Source organism: Vigna unguiculata, chromosome 10 (assembly GCF_037176805.1).
Source record: "Vigna unguiculata cultivar grain cowpea cultivar isolate G323 ecotype 2 chromosome 10, ASM3717680v1, whole genome shotgun sequence".
NCBI lineage: Eukaryota > Viridiplantae > Streptophyta > Magnoliopsida > Fabales > Fabaceae > Vigna > Vigna unguiculata.
In genome coordinates this window covers 41494268-41510787 of record NC_140801.1, presented here as the reverse complement: position 1 = coordinate 41510787, position 16520 = coordinate 41494268, and the positions used below count along the sequence as shown (strand labels likewise).

The window sequence follows — 16520 nt, the reverse complement described above, 5'->3', positions numbered from 1 at the left end:
TAAGGATTTAAAAAGACTAAAAAGATTAAAAATAGGAATTTGTGCCCTTCTTTGAAATCAAAGTTTATTTATAGGCAGCTAGTGACAAATGACTCGTGAATAATCATGTCTCTTAGATCATTAGATCTCCTAGCATCCAAGGGTCCAACCTTAGTGACGCTTCATGTCACCACTGAAAACAATGATACACGAGCTGGTGCACACTTCCCTAAAATGACATGACCCTTCATCAGGCACGAATAGATACATACTTATTCTGGCCTGAGGGGCACAATGTAGCCACAAAGAAGATGTTTCTTTAAAATCCAAATCATTAGCCAACACCACAATCAGGATTGAGAATAAGGGGCACATAATGTGTGCAATCAGGGTTGAGAACAATAGGCCATAGACTTAAGACCCAATTGTTAGGCATCACCACGATCATGACTGAGAATGAGAGACGCGTAATGTGATGGCATAACCCCTAGCATGGCCAAGCACTTTCATGAAGAGATAAAGTCATCTTGCAAGGTGAAGCAAAACTCTATTCTTTTGGACCACAATGGAGTATTCTTGATAGATTAGGAATATTTAGGCCTTGTATTAAGGACCAGGTAGTGTAGAATTTCTTTTGAAGACTTTGTATTAAGGGCCAAATAGTATAAGCTTTTAAAAACAATCTTGCTTAAGTAGGGAGCATCATGTGCGCCTACTTAAGCAACTCTTTGATGCTTAATTATGTTTTACCTAGCTAGCTTAGGAAGGGCGTCCACACATACCACATGGCAAGCCTTTAATGGAGAGTTCTCTTACAAAGTTAGTTGCCATGTGTTATTTTCCTATTTGAGAGACTTTTCATAAAGTAGTTTTCCACATGGCAACATATGAGTGGTTCATTTTCGTGAGAGTGAGGATTGCTACATGTTAAGCTCTCCTTCACCAAGCTAGCATTTTTAGGGTTTTGGTGTATTTTAGCATTCTAGGGTTTTGGACCATTTTGGATATACCTTACTCTATAAATAGAGGTGTCTCCCCTGTGCATTTCTCACTTTAAGAATGTTAATGTTATGTTGCCAAATTCATTTTTAAGCCATATCTTTTCTCTTAGTCACTTGCTAGAGTATCCCATGAGGTCCCTCTTGCACCATTTTCTCTAGAGTTGGCCTAACCTCTCTTAGAGTACCACAAACAACCTTCATCCACCCTTTCAAACCTCAACACCAAGCTTCTGCACATTCCACCATTCACCATCCACCATAGTCATCATTTCAAGCTTTGGCCCAATTTAGCTTGAGGAGGAGTCTATCATAATGTGTACTATCGAGGCTGAGAACAATAGGTCAAAAACTCAAAGTTGAAAGCACAAACCAGAGAACAAAACCAAATATCAAAACCAAGGTGAAGGACCTCTGGGCTGGGGCACTCGACAGACTACCAACAAAACCAAATATTGACAATAAGATGACAATTATAACGCTAATCACATGATTATCAAAACCAAACATGATTAAAAAAAAAGATTGGGCTTGCACCAGATTCAAAAATAATTCAAGGCCTACCATTATCAAATACAGGTAATTGGGTAAGAGGTATGTGGTTCATAAATTTTGTATTTATCACTTACATTATAGTTGACCGAAAACTCACTTAGACGTTAGACTCATGTATATCTCACTGATTGAGAAGGCTGAAAGCAAAAGAAATGTTTGATTCCAAGAAAACTTGAAAAAGTGGGAAAAGTTGTGATAAAAAGCGTGAAAGTGTGCTTAAATCTCATGGGCCTCGCAAGAACATAATCCAACTATCAAAATTTCTTAGAAATCATTTAAATCATCATCTTAGCTAAAAGTAAATTCCAAATAACTAAGATCTTTTAAGAAACTTAAAAAAAAAGCACAACATTTAACACTTTCTTTTGACAACAAGTAAGAGAAAAAAAAAATCAAGCTTTTAAAGTAAATTTTGAAATTATTCATTGCTAACTTTTTTATTGATAATTTTATAAATGAAAATAAAGTAATATTTTGGTGGAGGCGCAAGGGGGGAAAGAGAAATTTTAATATATTTTTCATATTTATTTTGGCGCCTCATCTTTTTTCTGAAGCTTCTTCGGGAAGCTTTGTCACTGCCAAGTGGTGCTGGGTTAATTCGCCTGTTCGCTCCCTCCCTTATCTCTATGCATTCATTTTCATTCATTTCGTTTCGGCACTTCTCTTCTCCGTCGCCGTCGCTGTTATTATTTTCGTCGCCGCCTCCGTGGCTGTCGCTGTGGCCATCTCCGTCGCCGTTGCCCTCGCTGGAATTTTGGTTCTCCGATGAGAAAATCCACTAGACTCTCCGCCATCGGCCTCGTACAGGCTCCAGAGCCGGTAAGAACCGACAAATTCCACTTTCTATTTGAATTTGAATTTGAATTTATGTTCAATTTCGCGCGCACTTTCAGAAGAAGCCTTTCAGCACTCGATTTTCGCTGAGGTCGTTCGCGAAGCGCGTGCAGCTGCTCACACCGGAGCAGAGATCCGCTATTTCGAGAACCGGCTTCGGGAACCTTCTATCCGTTCCAAACCACTGCCTGAACAAGGTGTTTCTCACAGAGCTTATGGAGGCGTGGAGCAGCGGGAGCCGCGCCTTCGTGCTACATTCCGGCGGCGAAATCCGAATGACACCGCTGGACGCGGCGCTGATCCTGGGCCTTCCGGTGACCGGTAACCCCGTGAACTTGACAGAACAGGAACCCTTCTCCGATTTGGAAGAGTCGTACGGAGCAACGAAAGTGAAGAGGAAGGTGGCCATGAGTTTTCTCGAGAATAGGCTCGATTCAATTGGGGATGCTGTGAGTGATGATTTTGTGCGGAGCTTTTTGCTCTACACGATTGGAACGTTTCTTGCTTCGAACGACGGGAAGGTAGATTCGCGGTACTTGCGGTTTCTCGGGGATGTGGGGGAGGTTTCAGGGTTTGCTTGGGGCGCTGCTGTTATTGATGATTTGTGTCAGTGGCTGGATAAGAGAAAGGAGCAGAATGTCCAGTATGTGGGAGGTTGTCTCATCTTTCTTCAAGTAAGTTCGTTTCACCATGTCATAATTTGATGTGAAGAATATTAGCTACAAGGTATTTAGTTCGTGTTGGTACTTGACATTAAAATGTGATATATTTGTGGAGAAGCTAATTGGTTCCGAGATTTGAAGTACTCCGTGTTTGAAAATTCGTTTAGAAGTAAGATATTTTTCTTGAGAAGTTATAACCACTAGCATTTTAGTAGACGTGAAAAAAATTAAAAATTACATGTGAAATGTGAAACGAAGCACGCAAGTAATAAACATGTTTTAAAATAAAATGGTCCGCTACTGTAATTGCAGTCGCAAGTCAATGTTTTTGGGAGTTTGCAATTTTATGTAGTTTTATGCAATACAAAGAATTGCTACTACAACCACGATTTAAAATCTTGTTAACAATAAAGTGCTTTAAATAATGATTTATAAATGTTGTTCTTTTGATCATATCTATGAGGTGTGGCTGATTTTCATTTTTTAATTTATGGAGTAAATTGTTATTTTGGTCGTCTATATTTGCAAAATTTCACTCGAGAGAAGGAATTGTAGTCCTCCAAGTATTTAGTTATTATCAATTTAGTCCAAAAAATGAACTGAATTATAGTTGAAGGTTAGTATAATGGAGATAAAGTCTCAAAGACTAAATTGATGTTGATTTGATATTTCAGTGTTTTCTTCTCTTCTTTTCATATTTAGATAGTACATAGAAGCTATATGCATTGTAAAATTTATGTATCATGGGCCATTGACGCAATCTTTTTTCTAGCTTTTAAGACCATGAGTATGCATTAATTTTTGGATGGAAAAGATGTCCGGATCAGTACTTGTAAAATGTCATTTATGTATGCTTATTTGATGGAATTCAAGTTTAATAGTTTTGGTCTATGGCGAGCAGACATGGTCCTATGAACATTTTGACGTAGCAGCAAGGCCACAACTGCAAGATCATGATTTCACCTTTCCTCGCATGTGTCGATGGGATAATATTAAATCTAACCAAAGACAACAGGGTACTTCATGGTTTAAAGAGCTGGATGATGATCAGGTAACTTAGAAACTTGCTTACAAATCTGCTAAGTGTTGAGTTTATCGTTACCGACTCCTCATATAATATCGGTTGAGAAAACTTATGTCTGTCTTGACGCACTGTCATTTTTGTGTTATATGAAGTCCTTGTTTGATTATTTATTGAGTGTTTGGGTTAAAGTAACCTACATTTTTGTTTTCAATACTCCGAAACAACAATTCAAAAACACACTTAATGGTTGAAGTAGTGGAGCATCTCTCTTCATCTGTCATTTATGATTTAGTATGAATATGCATGATTTTGGTGTTTGAATTGATGACAGTGACGTTGGTTCTATTTGTATCATTGATGCCTCGATTAAAAAAGTGAAGGAAAGAAAACGGGTTATAAACTTATTGTTCCTTTTGTCTATATCTATTTATGTGCAGGTGATTTGGAAGCTCCAACCTACTGCTGGAGAGTTGCAAATAGAGATAATTAAAGAAGCACTGGAGTTGATAGGTGACAACAAAGAGCTTCGAAGTGCAGAAAACCGTTCGACATGCACTCCATCTAGCGTGAGTTATGATATTTATTTTTATTTCTGGTACATGTAAGTTTGGCTCAGGGTTATTGCAATTGAACTTTCAAATGCCAAAAATGCTCACCATAAAAAAATTATTTATTTGCATTAAATAATGAATCAATGTATCTTCAACATCTTTGGACCATTTGATTTTGTTTTAACTGCAGGAGCCTGCAGTTTTTGTTTGAACTGCTGGTGATCTTCCTGCTCCTAAAAGTTTAGGGTAAGCAGTTGCTCCATTGTAAGGTTAGTGCAAGCCACCAGCCACAGCAAGCTTGAGAGTCAGGACCATTCACGTTTGGGTTTGGGTTGACGTAGGAAAATCTTATCTTTCGAGCCAAACTTTAATTGACATGGTTTTAGTTTGAATTTTAAATATTAATTAAAACGTTCACATGTTTAGATTGAATTTTATATATTAATCTATCTTCTAGGGTGTTATATTTTATTTTCTATTTCAATGTTCATATTTCGTACTCTCTACTGATTGATAATTGGGCATTGGCAGGTTTCTGATGTAGATTCAGGGTGTCGGCATAGTATCAACGGTGAGGTATGCAGAGAAGACGAGGATAATATGGAGAATCAGGTAGTGGAGGACACTCCCACAAGGTCGAGCACTAGTCATGAAAAATGTAAAAAGCAGATCAATCTCGGGAACTTGGTAGTGTTGGACACTCCCCCAAGTTTAATCATCTGCGACAAAGTACGTGGAGAGCAAGAAATGGATCCTGAAAATCTAGTGGTAGTTGAGGATCCCCCCACAATTATCAGTATTCCTGATGAAGTAGGCGGACATACAGAGTTCAACGGTGAAGAACTCATAGTGATGGATACTCCCCCGGATTTAACAATTTGTGACAAAGTACGTAGAGAGCAAGAAATCAATCTTGAAAAACTAAAAATGGTTGTTGAGGACACCCCCCCAACTAGCAGTTTTTCTGACGAACTCAGTTGTGATCAAGAATTCAAGTGTGATAAACTCTTTGTGGAGGATTCTCCTCCAAAGTTGAGCTTTTATGATGTGAGATTTCGTTCTACTTTAGTCATTTGGGTCTTGTCATAGATTATTAATTATTAATTATTAATCCTTAGTTTTTTCTTTTCCACTTATCATTAACTTATTTGATTAGCAGGATGATGTTATAAGACAGAAGAATGTTACATTACAAGAGGAAAACACTGAATTGAAGGTGAAACTAGACCAATTAATGGAGGAAAATGAACTTATCCGTACGCAGATTTTATCAAATATTCAATTTGAAGAGCAGAATGCTGAGTTAAAGAAAGAGCTGGACTTATTGAGAGAAGAAAACAGAATTTTAAGATTGTCACTAAGTAGTTTTCTGGACCGAATGGATCGACATATTTTGGATTTCGAATCTAATGCAACTGAGTGAACATTGAATTTCACCTCATAACTTTACAAGCTGCTTATAGAGCCAGAGCTGTGACAACCAAAGAACCTCTGAACTTTCAGACGTTGCTGCAGCCGCAACATTAGTTCTTCCTCGAACTATAGTGTGTACACATATTGTAAGGTAAACAAACACTATCCATTCTAAGTTAGGTTTGAACAGTGTTAGGAGGTTTCATGTCAGGTAAACAAAACTATTTATTTTTCTTCTTTGTTGTATATAGTTGATTGTACATGTACTCCAAACAGATGTCGGAGTTCAGATGGTATAATTATGCTTTTTTTGAGCATTATGAGGCGAGTCACTGCAAGTTTCGCTTGGTACGTTCATTATGTTTTGTCAGCAAGTCCATCTCCTACTGCTACTAGCCTTTTCTTGTTGCTTAGAGCAACATTGGTGCTACTCACAGAGGCTCTAGGCATGGCTTGAACAGGAAGAAATCAGCAATGGCACCCAGCGGTTGAAGGTGTCGTTGTTTGATACTATGTAATTCAATGGCCTGCAGTATATAGGTGTGTTTGGTGCGGATATATCCGATATTTTTCATGACTGGGCAGCGCATTCAGTTTTGTTATGGCGATGAAGTATGCTGAATTGATTAGATTGAGGGTTCGTGTGCTGAATTTTTAATAGTGATACTTGAATGGCATTGTTGGATCTATGATTAAAGTATTTGAAGAATCTAATCATTTTCCTTGAAGATTTGCAATAATCCATGAAGACTTGGATATGTTTTTGGTTAGTGTGATTTGATTAGGACACCATTGTAAGTTTTCTCTTACTTAGGTTCATCTTACATTGCAATATTTAGAAAGCTTATCTGAATGTATTACTTTTTCTGGTCATAGGTTGTAGTTCTTTAATTTATTCAAAGATTTTTTTAATGCGTTAAAATATTTTTGCCTGGTTATAAGAAATAGTTTAAATGATTATATTATCATTTTAATGAATTAAATTGTTAAGAAATAATACTTTTGCCTAATCATATACTTTTACTCACAGAGATCCCAAATAAATAGAACATGTTATAAAAAAAATATGATGAGACTAAGTGCGGGAATGTGATCTTCAAATGTAGATGGTTGACACTGATTTTGTTATCTCTCCTTATGGTATGGGGATGAAAAGGAAAAAGAAAATAAGAACCTAACACAATACAATACGTAATGTTATCTCTACAAATGGAACCACCATAATCACCATCATAATCCATCTGATAACTGTTGTTTTCAGTTACATTCCATATTTTAATAATTCCAATTTTTTCTCTTATCAAATCAAATATTACTTTAGGTATCTACTAATAACATTTTCATGACAATTATGCAGGTAGTCATCAACTTAATATTAATAGATCACTCTATTATTTTTTTACCACTATGTTATTTTAACAATCAAATAATGACCATAACACATTTAAATAATATAGATGTGATTCTAAAATTCTAATAATCTCCCACTGGTCACATATGTATGTGTTTTACCTTAATTAGATCAATTAACAACATTATTATACAAAGTGTAATAATTGAATATCAAACTTTATATCTTATCAAAAGAAATTATTCAAATATAAGAGTATGCATGAGTAATATCAATCAGAGAGCATAAATAACATAAATGACTAACTCCTATTTGACTAAAAATTTCTCAAACTATAAAATTCCCAACTAAATAGTGTGTTCGTGAAAGACCTTGGGTGAAAAATCTTTCGTAAGAGGATTTGCTATCATGGATTCTATCCCTATATGTTTTATGAAAACTTGTCCACTTTATACACTTTCCTTGACAATTGAAAACTTGATGTTGATATGTTTTGACTTGATCAAACTTTTATTAGTGTTGGGATATGAGACACTTTATTTCGGCATACATTAGACTTCTTACAACTAATCCATGAAGAATTTTTTGGCATACATTAGACTTCTTACAACTAATCCATGATGAATTTTCTATGTTAATTGAATTTTCAAGTTTTCTTTTGGGCATCGATTGAAACCAAATTTGTCTCCCTTAGCAAACGTAGTATCCCTTATATTTTTAATCATTAAAACTGGTCATTATTTAAAAATTTTTTGATAGTGTTTACATAATAACCTTTCATGACAATTATGCCCTTAGTTATAAACTTAATATTAATAGACCACTTTAGTATTTTAACCAATCAGTTAATGGTCATAACATATTAAATAATATATATATTATATATATATATATATATATATATATATATATATAACTAAAAAATTCTAACATTTAATAGATTAGAATGACTTAAAATTATGAGGCATTCTAATCTAATTATTTTAATGTAATAAGTTAAAACGAGCTTTTAATAAATTAAAATCACTCGTATTGAATTATGTATTTTAATAAGTTTCAATTAATTTTACTACTAAGTAAAATTAATAGATTAAAATCTAACTTTAATCTATTAAAACTCTAATAGTTTTGGTAGTTTTATTTGAAGATTCTCTTTTATTTAATTAAATTAAAGGTCTTTCAATCTATTAGAACTGTAAGATTGGATTCTACACCACTCTGGTTTCAAACCAAACGATGCAAAGTCAAAACCATTCTCTCTTAAATCAATTTATATTTTTAAAGGGAGTTTAAATTGAGTTGAAAACCTTTTTCAATTTTTTTTTAACAATTATGTGATCAACATCTTTATTATGAAGAGAAATCATAGTTAATCACTTGAGTTTATCTTTTTCGTTATAGTTATTTTGGTTTATGTGATATTACGGGTGATAAGATGGGTTAGCCTGATGGGTCAGTCTGTCAGTCTGTGTTAAAAGGGATGAATCGGTTGAAGATTTCAATCGTTAGTTCATTCCAGCTTGTCCCAACCCGTTGACTCGTTTTTTTAAATTAAAAATTAAAATAAAAAGTTATTAAAAAGATAAATTTTTATATTATATTTTTTAAAAAGGTTTAAATATATAATAATATTGCAATTTAAATCATTAACATTTACAAATTAAGTTTTAATTATTAATTATAATAGAGTAATATAACATGTAAATGTAATAATTAATTTAATTTATTTACTTAAAAATATTAACTAATTAATTAAAAGTTTAAAAAATACTTTATATAATTAAATATTCTTTTAATATTAATTTATATGTATAAATAAACAAATTTTAAAATAAAAAATTAAAAAAGTTTGAAAACAAATTAATTTTTTTTTTTAAAAGTGACGGCTCAGCCCAACCCGGCCTGTTAGCCTATCCTATACAGAATGAGTTATCATTATTGACCCGTTTCAGTTTGACGAGTCAGCCCAACCTGATCCATTTTTGAAGAGTCATGGACAGGCTGGGCAAAAACGGGTCGGGCTACCCGTTTTGCTATTCCTAGGTAATATTGCTTCTATTTCTATATCCATTTTTCAAATCTATGTGACTAAACAACTATATATAATTTTTATGTATAATTCTTGATATATATTGAATAAGTATATAATTAGAATATCAAAATAAAGAAAGATTGGATGTTATTTTGCACGAAGATTTTTTTATATATTTTATCAATTTTGTTACCCGAATTACGAAATGTGAAGCAAATTGTGAAGTTTGATTTCTCAATAATTAAAAATCGTAAGTACCGATAGTTTTAGAAAGGACAAAATAATTGAATTCCAAGAATTAGTCTAAATTTATTAAATCTATATTTTGGTACGGTAGTCAATATTCTGAGTTCTCAAAGGATCTATGTTTCAATGTTACAAAAATTTATTGCGTTGTTCAAAGTACACATGATTGTGTCTAGTTGCATCTTTCATATTTGGCATGAGCATGCTTTAATCACGGATGACAATATGGCGGAGTGGGAATGAATTTTGCTATCTCATATTTATTTTTAGAGAAAAAAATTATCTTGATTTCTATATTCAAATTCAACGGGTATCAAATTTTTATTGTATTTAGAGATACCCAAATTCAACTTAACGTATTTTTATTCACCTTGTACTCGTCCCCATATCTGTGCGGGTATCCGTTATATGGGTACCTGAACGTTTTCTTAATATCCACGGATGATCGCGGGTATACACAGGTATTTAAAAAAATATATTTAACAACATATTTTTACCATAAATTCAAATAAAATACAATACATAACATTCATAAATTGCAAACAAAGTCAACATAACTCATTTAAATAGTGTTGGATGACAGCTAACAAAGAAAGAAATATTTTATTTTAAAACCAATTGATAAAAAAAACTTATTCAAAATCAATGTCTTAATGTTTTAATCATTTTTTAATTTAATTACAGTATAGCGAGTACGGGTATCCATGGGTATGAATACTATGATACCTGTACCTGCCCTCATTAACAAGTGGGTATAAAAATTACCCGTATTAGTTACTCGTGGGTATCTATTTACAATATTCATTTCTTACCTGATAAGGGTTTTATCCGCGGGTACCCACATGTACGGTTTTTTTGACATCTCTAGTCCTATTCTCCTCCCTATAGATGGCAAATAAACTCGTCCTCGTGGATATTGCCCGAACCCTTCCCCGTTTTGACGGAAAATCTCCACATTGACTGAGTATGGATATGGGTATGGGGAATTCCTAACTTTTTCAATTAGGTATAGGGATAGGGATAGGTATGAGGATGTACATATCCGTCCCATCCCCGTACCCGCCATAATACCCGTCCTTGTCATTTCCCCGTCCCCGTTTAAATTATTAAAATATTCATAGTCAATTTAGAAACCTTATATATACATAGTGGCAGAGCACTGTTAGGGCAGGGAGGGCCATGGCCCCCCCAAAAGTTTTGAATTTTTTTATATTATATATATTTTATATTATAGATATTAAAAAATATATTATGATTAAATCAAATATTTTATTTCTTTTATAAACATAATAATTAATGTTAATAAATAATAAAATATAAAATTAAACATAATAAAATAAAGAATAAAAAGATTTATCAAGATATTTATTTATTTATTTATTTATTATGGTTTGAGTTTCTCACAAATTGTTCTCATATTCCATTCTCACCTGTTTTTTCTTGTTTTTAAAGAGAAAAAGATATAATATTTTTGCTCTTATTTTCTCCTCTGTCCTCTTCCATTCTCGTGGGAGAAAAGAAGAAGGTAATTTTTTGGTTTTAATTGATAGTGAAATATTAGTTTAATAATTTATTTAATGATCCTCTTTTATATTAATTTTTTATTTCATGAATATAGAAGAAAACTATTGTATTGTGTGTTTTTTATAGCCAAATTTTAATTGTGGTTCCATTATATATCTTGAGCACAAATTGTTCTCATATCTCATTCTCAGCCGTTTTCTTTTGTTTTTGAAGAGAAAAACATCTATCATTTTTGCTCTTATTTCTCTTGTGTTCTCTTCCATTCTCGAGGGAGAAAAAAAGAAGGTAATTCTTTGGTCTCAATTGATAGTGAAATATTAGTTTAATATTTATTTAATGAGCCTGTTTTATATTAATTTTTTATTTTATGAACATAGAAGAAAAAATATTATACTGTGTGCTTTTTTATAACCGAATTTTAATTGTGGTTCCATTATATGTTTTGAGTTTCTCACAAATTGTTCTCACCTATCTTCTTTTGTTTCTGAAGAGAAAAATATCTATTATTTTTGCTCTCATCTCTCAACGGTTTTCTTCCCTTCTCGAAGAAATAAAGAAGGTAATTTTCTCTTGTCTCGCTTGATAGTAAATATTAGTTTAATCATTTATTTAATCAGCGTCTTGTATATTAATTTTTTGTTTTATGACTATTGAATATTTGATAATACTATATTTAATCATATTGTACTTTGTGTTTTTTATAACTGGATTTTAAGTGTGGTTTGATTATTATTGAATTTTCTTTTGACAATTTTCTAGATATGTGTGATTTCCTTTTTAGTTATTGTTATACTAAATTATGTATTCATTTTTATTTTATTAGTGACAATAATTAAATGTATAAATTTTTGATGTATTATTTTGGCTAGCCCACACACACACACGCACACACGCACACACACACACACACACGCGCACATACACACACACACGCACACACACGCACACACACATTTACAACGCACTTTTTTATTCTTTAATTCTTCTAATTGTTTATTTTTTGTGAAATTCATTCTCATCTTATTATCATAACATTTATCCAATTATGTTCAATTGATGTATGTTAATTAAATATTTTTTATGTCTCACATTTGAATATTTCTATTCTTTCTTAATATTTTTATTTATTGTATATTTTCCTTTCACATGAAAATATTTAACACTCTCAGTACAAGTGTTTAATAGCATAAGCATTTCATTTACTAGGTAATATAAAAAATTTATCTTCTTTACTCTATTGTTATTAATTTGGTTTGCTAAAACAATTTGCGTTATTTCTCAACTATTTACTATGTTGATATTTGAAAAGTTTTCTTAGATCTCTAAAGTATTTTTTATCTTATCATACCTATAATTATATATTTGTTTTTCCTTTGTGCGATTTCATTCAATAATCTTTCAAAATGTTTTTAACACACATGTTTACAATTTTTTCAATATTTTTATTGGTCTTTATTTTATCATGTAGAATAATTTTTTGATATATTTTATATAACTATTTTTTTATTTTATTTTCTAACTCATTATCAAATTGTAATTTTGTCTCTAGTATAAACAAAATTTTATTTACTATAATATAAAAATTTAATATAATTGCTATGATTTTTTTTTATTACCATCTAACATATATTGAAGTTCAAAAGATACAAAATTTATGTCAAAATTTTATTATTATTATTTTAATCTTTATTCTTTATATGATTTTGACCAAATGATGTATTATGACTTTTATTAGTGTATAAAAAAGAGATTAATTGGAATCTAACAAATTGAAGTAAAGAGACATTTAAAATATATTTTAATTTGAATATGTATTTTTTTTTATATATTTTTTTAAATATTTTTAAATTTTATCAACTAAATATCATTAATGTTTACAAATTTAATCACTACAAAAAATTGAAATAATTATGACTGTTTTAATATGGCAGTTTTAGAAAACTGGCATAATTTGTTTTATAATGCGACAGTTTAATAACTGCCCTAATTTATAGGCAAATTATGGCATTTATAAATGTCATTAACGTATTATACTATTTTTTCTCATCCCGTTATCTTTTTCTGGCTCTTATCTTTCCCTGTCATTTCTATTAAAATTTTTTTGTCATTTACTTTTTATTAAAATCAAACTCACAAGTCATAAAAGAAAAAAAGAATTTCTCATCACAAGAATCCTAAGTGAAACACGAAGAACAAAATCCTTGCCTTCTGGACCACAGCCACCATAAGTCAGCACCGCAACCACTACAGTGCTCCTAGGAGATCTTTCTGAAGTTTGCTAGACCGCTACGTCTACTGGAGTACTCCCCAGATATCACATTTCTCTATCGCGTCAGGTCACGAAATAGCAATAACCGTGCTCCGCCCTCGCAAATCGTCTTCCTAGCAATGCAGTTCGGAGCTCCACCGTTCACTGTCGCTGCAGAAAAAGAAAGGCATGGCTCCGATGAAGGTTTAACCGATTGTAATCGACATCGATTCCGAGAAGGTGAAGGACATGGTGGTGGTTCAGAATAATTTGGTGTTGAAATCACGGCTGAAATGGTTATTTGTATCTGACTGTCAGTTACCAAAGAACATCTAAGATGTAGCAATAGAGTTTGAAACGAGCTTGGTGTGATTGGCGAAAATGGTGCATAATTTAATGGAGGAACAACCTCCGGCACCAAAATGTGGTAGCAACTACTGCAACTGCTTCAACACAAATTGCTCACCGCCACCAGAATCATCCACCACCGACGCCACATGAAAGAGAACTTGAGAAGCTGTGTGCTATTGTAAGTGCATGTTTTCCTCTTCTATTATGAACCAGTGTGATTAATGTGCTCTCTAGAAGGCCTCTGTTTTATTACTTGAGATTCCTGACTGTGATGTTTTAGGGTTTTGTTGGGTTAATTTAGATGTGGGAGACAATTCTTTGTTTTATTAGTTGCAGTCAAAGGAGCAAATTGAAGCCAAATTCTTGCACAAACAATAAGCAACTTTAAGAAGAGAGAGGGCTTTGGCATATTCATTCTCCCATCAGGTGGCCAAACTACCTCATTTGTGGTTTTGTTCTCATTTTTATTTTGGATTTTTATGGGATGGAGAGAGTAACAAGCATAAATTCAGACAATGAAAATTTCATTTTCATAGCATCGTAACTTGTCAAGGATGATCATTGTTTAATGCAGATTGATCATATAGGATTCAGAGCCATTTAGAAGGCTTCTAATAATAGTTATATCAGTTTTCATGCACTCTTTAGGCCAACATAAATCTATTTGTCCCTTTGATCCTATTCAATCTTTTACAAATATTCATCAGCAAAAGTACAAGGTGTGAAAATTATGGTAGTTAAGAGAAATTATGATAGTTGTTTGGGATTAACTTGTTAACTACTTTTATTTCGGGTTTCTAAGGTGTGAAAAGGTTGATTTCTGAATATGCAAGCAATGAGAGTATTCAGTGTTTTCTGTGTTGGAGGATGGCTTATGATTTGCTTTGCTAAGGTTCTTACCACTAAACTTGTACCATGTTTTGCCATAATTGTTCTACGAGGATTATAACCCTACACAACTTTGTTTTTTCCTTTTATACAAGACCTACTGCCTTTGGACATTTTGAGGATAGCAACAAGATATGGAATGGGAATTTTTTCGTATATGGTTGGTTCTACTCACCCAAAACTAAATTCACAAAATTTTATTTGAGAATCAAAACTGAATCTACTCATGCTAAAGTTTGCATTAATAAATGTTTAGTTCTCATGAAATTTTATTTGGTATTCTAATTTGGAATGTATACAATTATAATTTCTTTCTAAATAGTTGATATTGAAGAAACAACCATCCACTTAATATTGAATATTTTATAATATCATGTTTCCTTTCCTGTAATTTTATATTATTTTATAAAAATTAATTAATTATATTGAAATAGTAAGAAAACATGAGTATCTGAACGAGTATATACCCATTACCCAATGGGGATGTAGATGAGGCAAAAGTTTGATACCCGTTGGGTTTGGGTATAGGGATGGAGATGAATTTTTTTTATGGGGATGGGTGTGGGATTGCAAAACCCGTCCCTGTCCCGTCCTGTTGTCATCCCTACTCATCCCCATCGGATAACAGATATATATACTCGTATTCGTACATGTTTTCTTACAGTTTCAATATTAACTAATTATTTTTTATAAAATAATAACAAAATATGGTAAATGAAACATAGTATTATCAAATATTCAATAGTTAAAAGAAAGTTGTTTCTTCAATGTCAAATATTTAGAAAGAAATTATAATTGTGTACATTTCAAATTATAATACCAAATAAAAGTTTATGAGAACAAAAATATTTATTAAATTTGCAAATATTAATGAAACCTGGTGGATAAAAATTGAAAATATTTTAAAAAAAATATATTTTAAATATCTATTTACTATTATTTTTAAATTCTAACGAAATCTCCATTTTTATACACTAATAAAAATCATAATACATCATTTGATCAAATTCACATAAAAATCAAATATTAAACTAATAATAATTAAAATAATAGAATTTTAACATAGATATTTTATCTTTTAAACTTCAACATATATTGGATGGTGATAAAAAAAATATTCATGTCAATTACATAAAATTATTATATTATAGTAAATAAAATTTATTTATACAATTATAGTGATAAAATTACACCATGATAATGAGTTATAAAATAAAAATAATTGTATTAAAAGTATCAAAATAGTATTGTAGATGATAAAAATAAACAAGAAAAATAAAAATATTAAGAAAATGATAAAGTGTGTATCTTAAAAACAATTTGAGATACCATTGAATGAAATCGCACAAAGGAAAAAAATGTATAATTAATAGTATAATAAGATGAAAAATACAGTAGAGATCTAAGAAAACTTTTAAAAATCATCCTAGTTGATAATTGAGAGATACCGAACATTGTTTTAGTGGAACAAAAAAGTTTTTTAAATGGAACAAAAATTATAATAATAATAGAATAAAGAAGATAAATTTATGATATTACCTAGTAAATAGTAAATGAAATGTTTATACTATTGAACACTTAAATTGAGAATATTAAACATTCTCATATGAAAAAAGAATATACAATAAATAAAATTATTAAATAAGAGTAGAAATATTCAAATGTGAGACATAACAAATATTTAATTGACATACATCATTTGGACATAATTGCATAAATGTTGTGATAAGACGAAAATTATATTGGAGATGCAAATGAATTTTATGATAAACATATCCATACCTAGTCATGAGGAATGGGATGGGACAAATACAGACATCCTTATACTTAATTGAAAAAGTAGGATATTCCTCATACTCATATC

The 16520-nt window shown here is 31.5% G+C and overlaps 1 protein-coding gene across 4 annotated transcripts; it reads left to right on the top strand.

The window, feature by feature from the left end:
• The first annotated feature begins 2067 nt into the window (after positions 1–2067).
• Positions 2068–6744, top strand: LOC114166244 (uncharacterized). Of its 4 annotated transcripts, XR_003599882.2 has the most exons (7): positions 2070–2351; positions 2426–3040; positions 3930–4079; positions 4490–4618; positions 5135–5650; positions 5760–6167; positions 6268–6744. XR_003599882.2 is itself a non-coding variant. In XM_085667799.1 (6 exons), the coding sequence occupies exons 1-6, from the start codon at positions 2298–2300 to the stop codon at positions 6024–6026; spliced, it is 1728 nt and encodes a 575-aa protein (XP_085523925.1). In that variant the 5' UTR covers positions 2068–2297; the 3' UTR covers positions 6027–6744. The 4 variants fall into 4 exon arrangements, 3 of the variants coding, with proteins under 3 accessions (XP_085523925.1, XP_027906753.2, XP_027906754.2); XM_085667799.1 differs by having other exon boundaries at positions 2068–2351; positions 2429–3040; positions 5760–6744; XM_028050952.2 differs by having other exon boundaries at positions 5760–6744.
• The last annotated feature ends 9776 nt before the right edge of the window (positions 6745–16520 follow it).